Source organism: Bidens hawaiensis, unplaced genomic scaffold (assembly GCF_021521415.1).
Source record: "Bidens hawaiensis isolate Kalapana, Puna unplaced genomic scaffold, B.hawaiensis_p1.1 tig00006907_1, whole genome shotgun sequence".
In the NCBI taxonomy this organism is placed as follows: Eukaryota; Viridiplantae; Streptophyta; class Magnoliopsida; order Asterales; family Asteraceae; genus Bidens; species Bidens hawaiensis.
In genome coordinates, this window is record NW_027491473.1 from 596,671 (window position 1) to 604,512 (window position 7,842).

General features: G+C 32.7%; 1 protein-coding gene across 1 annotated transcript; it reads right to left on the bottom strand.

Annotated features, from left to right (window-relative positions):
- Nucleotides 1-236: 236 nt before the first annotated feature.
- LOC143633823 (cytoplasmic tRNA 2-thiolation protein 2-like) lies at nt 237-3,347 on the bottom strand. Its single transcript, XM_077102058.1, has 7 exons — nt 2,979-3,347; nt 1,565-1,919; nt 1,400-1,486; nt 1,207-1,328; nt 1,007-1,085; nt 561-925; nt 237-478 (listed from the first exon to the last, which is right to left on the bottom strand). The coding sequence occupies exons 1-7, from the start codon at nt 3,293-3,295 to the stop codon at nt 430-432; spliced, it is 1,374 nt and encodes a 457-aa protein (XP_076958173.1). The 5' UTR covers nt 3,296-3,347; the 3' UTR covers nt 237-429.
- Between the last annotated feature and the right edge of the window lie 4,495 nt (nt 3,348-7,842).

A 7,842-nucleotide genomic window follows, 5' to 3' on the forward strand; every position in this document is an offset into this window, starting at 1 on the left:
CTTAATACTCATCTCATCTTCACAAGCCTCCTATACATGCTGGGTGCTCTGTGCTCACCACTTTATGGTGGAGCCATTTAGTGGAAACCTACCCTGTTGTCGACCATGTGTTTTATCAGCACAGACGAAATACATTTTTTTATACATGACATGATTGTATCTCATTCGATGTGTTTTGTCTCTATCCTTACCAGAGGACTATCTACCGTTCACTACCAATATTTTCGCTCATCTGATTAAAATGTTACACGTCACAATTTCACTGCTGTTATGTTTTGTATAAAAGAAACTATGAAGAGTATAATGACACTTCTGACAAGTCGAACAAAATCATTGTCATAGCTAAATGCCGGTTCTTAAACAAATTAAATTACCAGCTACTAATGGTGCACTCTGTATGATATTCTGAAAGTGGGCAATTATAACTACTCAAACTTCATCTTCATCGTCCAAAAGCAGACAATCTTGTATCTTCTCCCTGTAAAAGATCGTTTATATACTGTGTGATTAATACAAACTTGTATCAAGGAATTAGCATTTTATTTTTTAAAAGTTCTTACCTTATCCATTTTTGGTTCCCATGTTTCGCTCTTGCAATGATAGATTCAGGTAAATATGAATAAAACTGGTCCATAGATGACGGTTCATCTGGAACAATCTGATATTGGCAACTAGGACAACATGCAGCACGAAAAAGTTCACGACTTGATTCTGGATTACTATAACTGCTTATCGGGCTGTTGCAAATTGGACAAAATGACTCGGGGGGAAGAGATTCAATAGGCTTTATATTAAACTTCTTGTGACGGCGTTGAGATGCCAGGTCAGCATCATCTGCATTGGCTTCTGGAATCCTGTTAAAAGGAAATGGGGTAAGCTTCCCTGCAGTCCTTACAATTGTACACTCTCGAGAAGGATTTTCTTCCTGAATGAAAAATCAACGACCATTAAAGTTTAAACTTGGATTTTAAATTTAAATAATAAAATACATGGTTAATTGATTTACCTGCAAGATTTTCACAAATGATGAGATCAGACTGTTAATCCCAGCACTAGTTTCATTGAAAGTCTCCACAGTCTTTAAACTGTTATGCTAATACACAATTAGTCCAACTTGGAATAAATAATATTATTTCTTTAAATGGTTTGAGCCATGAATAAAAATGATAATAATAACATTAATAATAATAATAATAATGTACCAACCTATCTAGATTACAAAGTATACTAAGTTCTTGCAATGGACAATCACGTAGGGGAAGTACTACCGGGACTTCCCATCTTGCGTCAGCATATTGTATATCTGCTGCTAATGAGTACCCTTGTCCCTAAATTTTTTATAAAAGAAAACAGTCAAAACTAAAATCAAAAATCTACAACCATTGAAGAGGAAACAAACCTTAACAGTTGCAGCAAGTACATGACAAGCTATTCTTGACGTGCATGAGCCCAACACAAGTTTAGTGTAACCATTATCAATAGCAATCTGCATAGTACATACAACATATAAATTATTGATTATACACGATGATCAATATATAGTTATTCAAAAAAAAAATCAAACCTTTTGCAAAGAAAGCATACGTAGATGTGACAAAAGGTCTTCTTTTCCAGTGGCATCACCGACCGCGTTGATTAAACTCTTTAACATCTCTTTTCCATCACTGGTTTTTGTTGAATAGACGTTACTGATAGGAGCCACATGCAATTCTTTTATTGGTGGTGGTAAATTAGACACAATCTGTTTAATGTCCTCAACTGCTTTGTCAGTAACAGCAGAAATGACTGAATGAACTTCACTCTCATCAACGAAAGCAACTCCAACACCAAAAACTGGAAAAGATCTATCTCTGTTTGCAGTTGCATCATAGTTTTTCTGGGCTTTGAGTTGCATCTCAGAAACAAACTGAAGAGCCACCCTACAAAGCAATTGTTTTATATAATTACCTTCTTGGCCATTACGTTTCTAATATTGTTCAGATTAGAACAAAAAAATAAAGGAGACAAGAGAATTCAGAGAATTTTAGAAAAGACTCAATTCATATTCAATTCCTAATCATAAGTAAACACTAAGGGCTGCTTAAATAGCAAAACAAAAAAGGAGTAACTAAAATAAAGTAACTACTGCCATTAAAACACTAACAATTAACCTACTGAAACATGGAGGAAATAAAAGAAATAATAACTAATGCAATAGCCTCCCACGTTCTCTTTATGCTTGCATATCATGGACGTATAGATGCCATGGATGACATGGCACTTGACCCGTTAAATGGCATATGGTAAAATTGGGTACATATCAGTTTTGTTGCACAATAATAGCAATTAATTAAAAACAAAATCACAAAATAATCATTTCTTAGGTGTCTCATGTCTTATACACTTACAAGTTACACCTAAATATCCTGTCAAAAACAAATCACTCATTTAGTCATGAGAATGAGATACACAACTAAGAGTCATGCATCGACTTTTACTCAAGTATCAGACTTTTTCCAGTCAATAATGACTTAATGTGATACACGACACCATATCGCATATAGATTTGCATATGAATCACTATCAGCTAATAGAATAGCCATGTTTTGAGTAAAAGTAGATGCATGGCCAAAGATTCACATATCTCATGCTAATATACTACATACATGAAATTAGCCTGAAATGACCATAAGGGTTTAACAGAGTCAGAAATATGACTACTTTCATGCTTTTCTCTTAATTAAATTGCACAAGGTGTGAAACACATAGTGAACATATTCTTATAGTTTTCCACACAGTATCTCAACTATATTAAAATTTAAAAGCCCCCAAATTCAATAATTTTTAACAATCTAACTGCATACTACCAATAATATCTACATACCAAATTCAAGTGAGCAGAAGTAAAAACCTAATTCCATATCATAACACAATCAAAAACAGCATAACTTTGTCATAAAAACATAATATATAATATTAATCAAAATAAGAAAACTAACCTAGATGAAGGTCCACCAGAGAAGGCCACAAGGACTTTATCAGTGGGCGAAATCATAGCATTAGAAGTGACAGCAAGTTTAAACTTCCCATAGAGGTTACTCCGGAAGCAATCGGCACAGAATCTGCCACCACCGTCTCCGCCGGTGAACACCGTGGCTTCCACTGCTTTACACTTGAGACACCTCGTCCGGTGGCGGCAGTGATTATCATCGCCGTTAACATCTGCAGGTAGCTTATTCTCCGTGGTTAAATTGTCGTCGGTGTCGTCTTTGTAGCAACCTGATTGGCATCCCGTGCCACTGCCATTGCAAGCCATTGACTGGTGGCGTTAGGGTTTTGACTTTTGACAGTTAAACGAGTATAATACGCCAACTGCCTAGTTCAGATTTCAAATGCAATTTAGATCGGAAAAAGAAAAAATAAATATACTCATTTAAAGTACTAAAATTTTATATTTACTTCATTAAATACAGTTTATATTTATAATTATTCAAATAACTGGTAATAGGATAAAATCGACCGGTTGTGCTTCGTATGGCTCGCATAAATATTTCATACACAAAATTTTAATCTTAAGAGGTTTCTTTAATTTCTCTCTCTATATACATATGTATTTTCCTTCACAAGCAATGAGGAGACGACACATGTACATTTGATGTACATGAGTGGATTTAAATGGCAACGGGTGTTCATTTATGTACAATGTATACACGTTTACGACACACATAATAACATGGAATTTGAATGGTGATTTAAATCTTTAATCAACACATGTTTAACAAGGATTTAAAAGTGGACATTATCTGAATTGTTGAGATTGGGATCACTTGAGTTGTACCAGGTGATTATTGTATAGGATAGGGAGTGTATAGCTGTTTGTCTTATTGGTCAAAAAAACAAAAACATAATTGCATCAAAGTCCATTTCATTACTAGACACACATCTAGTTCATATAATTTTGTTAGGCAGATATACACATAATGTAAAATAAATTAATCAAAATGTGTAAATGGTATAACTGCACACTTATATTTCGTATTGCGTTACATCTTTAAAAAATCACATTTGAAGTAGATATTACAATATCGTATTATGTTAAAGATTATAGAATTATTGATTTTATATTATAATTAAAAAACCAATGAACCGTATAATAGTTATTTGAGTTTAAAAACCTAGTGAAACTACTATCAAATGAAAAGGATGTCAACTCAAATCTTTTAACCCTTTCTAGGCATTAAAGTTATTATCATGTTAATTTAAACCATTTAATTGATTTGATTAACTACTTAGATCGCTTCAAACACATCTTAAGCTCAAAATGTTGTGTATTTTGATCCACTCTATATATATAAAACATGTAGTTATTAGTATACTTGGCATTCTGTATTTCCGTTAAATATTGAACCAACTTGAGTATTGAAGGATGGTCCCAGACACTATGTATTCCCGTTAAATATTGTACCAACTTGAGTATTGAAGGATGGCCCCAATACCGATGGAGTATGAACGAAAGGTATTTTAAAATGAATTAAAGAAATATGTTATTGCATTTATTTAAAAAAAATTAGCATTATAGTTCTAAATTTGGTTTGTGTTCTTAGTTAAAATTTTTAAATGGATTTAATTATCGAAATTATTAAACATTTAAATTATGAGATCTCTGAGGCATGGAAACGCCGCCAGGGTCCCGTACCCCGTCCCGGAAACTCGCCGGGGACGGAAACGCGGTCGAGGACGCCTAAAAATGTTTCTTGACCGTTTCCGTGATGTTGGGGACGGACATTGATCGTTTCCAAAATTCAAACCTTATTTAGAAACGTTTCCTGAACGTCGGGGACCATTATTTAACGTTTCCTGAACGTCGGCGCCGGAAAACGGATGAAGAGGATGAAGGAAGAAGAAGAAGGAGGCGGCTCTTATTAAATTAGGTTTAGGTTTAACCAACAAACCCCCTTGATCTTTCAATTGTTTGTATTTAGTCCCTAAATTTAGTTAATATTTACATAAATAGTATTAAATTAGGTTATGCATTTTAACATTTAATTTTCACTATCTAGACTAGCTTAAATTTGATCATCAATTTATAAATTTATACATAAAATGTTTAAATGACATTTATATATATACATTTTCAATTAAAAGTGTGCATTACCAATTGTACCTTCGGCTTAAGACCATCTCCAATTGGTGGTTTTTGTGTGGTTCAAACCAACTCAAAAACCAAATAACCATTGAAGAACTTGGTTTAAACCAAAAACCAATTTTCAAGTTTGTTTTTTCAAACCATCAAAAACCATCAATTATGGGCTCCATCACTACATCTTTCATCCCACATATATATATATATATACCAATATTTATATTTAATAAACATATTAAAATATTATACATATATACATATTTTTTTATATTTATTTCAAAAATTATGTTTTTTTTGTTTGTCTTACGTAATGGCAAGTTTAACGATTAAATTTTTTAATGGCTAATTTTTTAATGATTTTATTATTTATTTTACGCCGCTTAATTCGAATAAAAAAACATTACAAGAAGTCATAGAAAAAAAACGTTACAAGAAGTCACAGACATTACAAAGAGTCTTAAAAAAACGTTACAAGAAGTCATATAAAAAAAGTTACAAGATGGCCTACTAAAGTAAAGAGTACTAATTTTTTATTATATTGCTATTTATTTAAATAGCAATTAAATATCTTATAGTATTTTGAAATTATTATTTAAAATAAATGTAAAAGTAAGTGATGATGTGGAAATGTAAAGATGGTTTGAGATGTGTATTGTTGGAGTAAAAAATGTGGTTTTTAAGAAAGCTGACGTGAAGTGATGTAGCTAGTTTAAAGCAAAAACTGTTGGAAATGGTCTAACAAGTTTATTGTGTAGTACTCTTTTGTAATTCTTTCCTTTAGTGGTTGTACCCCATTATCTCTCTCATATGTTTAGGGTGTGTTTGGGATTCCTTATTTAAGTTGAAAAGTTCTATTTGTGATAAGTTGAAAAGGACTTATGACTTTTTAAAAAGGAGTTTCCAAAAAAGTGTTTGGATTAACTTAAAAATCAATAAGTTAATAAGTTGTTTTTTAAAAAATGTTTGGTTTAGCTTATTGATGTAAGAGTGTAATGGTTAAAGAGGGATGGGTGGAATGAAAGGGTGGAATGGAAATTCCAAACCTATAAGTTGATAAGTTACCAAATCTCAACTTATTGAAACCCCTTTTTTTAGCCTTGTTGATAAGAAGAAAAGTAAAAGTCCTTACGTGTTTCCAAACACTTTATAAACATAAAAGGAATTTATTAAACATTCATAGCTCATAAGGAGGTGGAAATAAGGAATCCCAAACACACAATTATTTTATTTTTACACTTTTGTAAAGAATGGATCTTTGGTATTTTTTTTGTTTATGTATATGTAGAGGTCCAGATATGAAAAAGAACTCACCGACTGTCTTCGTTTAAAAATTACAATTCCATGAGAAAGCATTCAACGTTCATCAATCAATCAAGACACAATAATCGAGTAAAGTTACAGTAATGTCGAAAGTTAGAGACCCAACAATCAAGATTTTGGGGAAGACGGTTCAGGCAACAGGCGATCAGGTAATTTTAATATAAAAATCTGAGTTAAACCCCTTTGCAACGGGTTGATATGAGTTAATCCCATAATTTTGATTTGTGTAACAGGTTGTGTTTGGAAGGTTTTGAAGGGGATTTGCATTTGTGGTAGTGTTGCCCTCCAGGTGTTAGATGAAATGCCTGAGAGAAGTCTGTTGGTTTTGTTAAAAAAGATTAGTTTATTTGGGCTTGAGTTGTATAGTCTCAAATTTGGTTCTAAGAAAGGTTGCCTGTGATGCTAGAGGTGGTGTCGCAGTCGTAGATGATAGGATTTTGTGGTTGTTGGTAAGTCAATTTCAAGTTGGGTTATAAGAGGTGAAGGATTCACTCATGGGTATTATCCATACACCGGTCAACCCCATACTGCCATCTAAATAATTCCTTCAGTTACGGTTTTACCCCCAACCCCGCAACACGGGGGGTAAAATACTAGTTATATATAAATAAAAATTATATATTTATGTATTTATTACTAGTAATTAATTACCTATGTATATATATATATATATATTTATTTTTTATATGTATTTATTGTCGTACCCGTGCTGTACCCGTTTCTTGATTTTTTGAGTTTTGCCGTTTCCCGTTCCCGTACCCATGCCCGTTTCCCGTTCCCGTACCAGTTCCCGTGCAACATAGTATGAGATACGTTGTTATTTTATATTTACACCTATATATTTCTCTTGCTAACTCCTTATTTTTTCAATAAAAGTTCAAATCCAGTGTCAATAGGTTGTTAGGTTTCATTTATCTAAACACAATGAAAGCAATAGTTAAAATAGTTAAAACTGGCTTAATGCCCTAAAGTTATTCAATCGATATGATCGAAATGATAATTTTTCATCTCAGTTGGTACTTATTAGTTCACTTGAACCCTACACCTCAAATGCACAAGCTGAATAAAGACTGCTATAATTTTTAACATCAACAACTCTTTACCATATTTCCAAAACTACCTAAGTTAAATGCAGCAAAACATGACACACTTGTATAACAGTTGGATGTAAAAACAACAGAGAAATTACCATTTGTCATTGCAATTTGCAGTAGCAGCAGATGTTTTAGATATCATAGCAGCTTCTAATATCTTGCATATACTTGCAAAATAATTAAATGGTCAAGCAACTGACTTTACACTTCCAACAAATTTGAAACTGTCTAAAACTTCTGTTCTTCACAATCAGAGTTCACTGTCCAAAATTTGTTACAACCAAACAAAAGAATCTCAATCGTCGT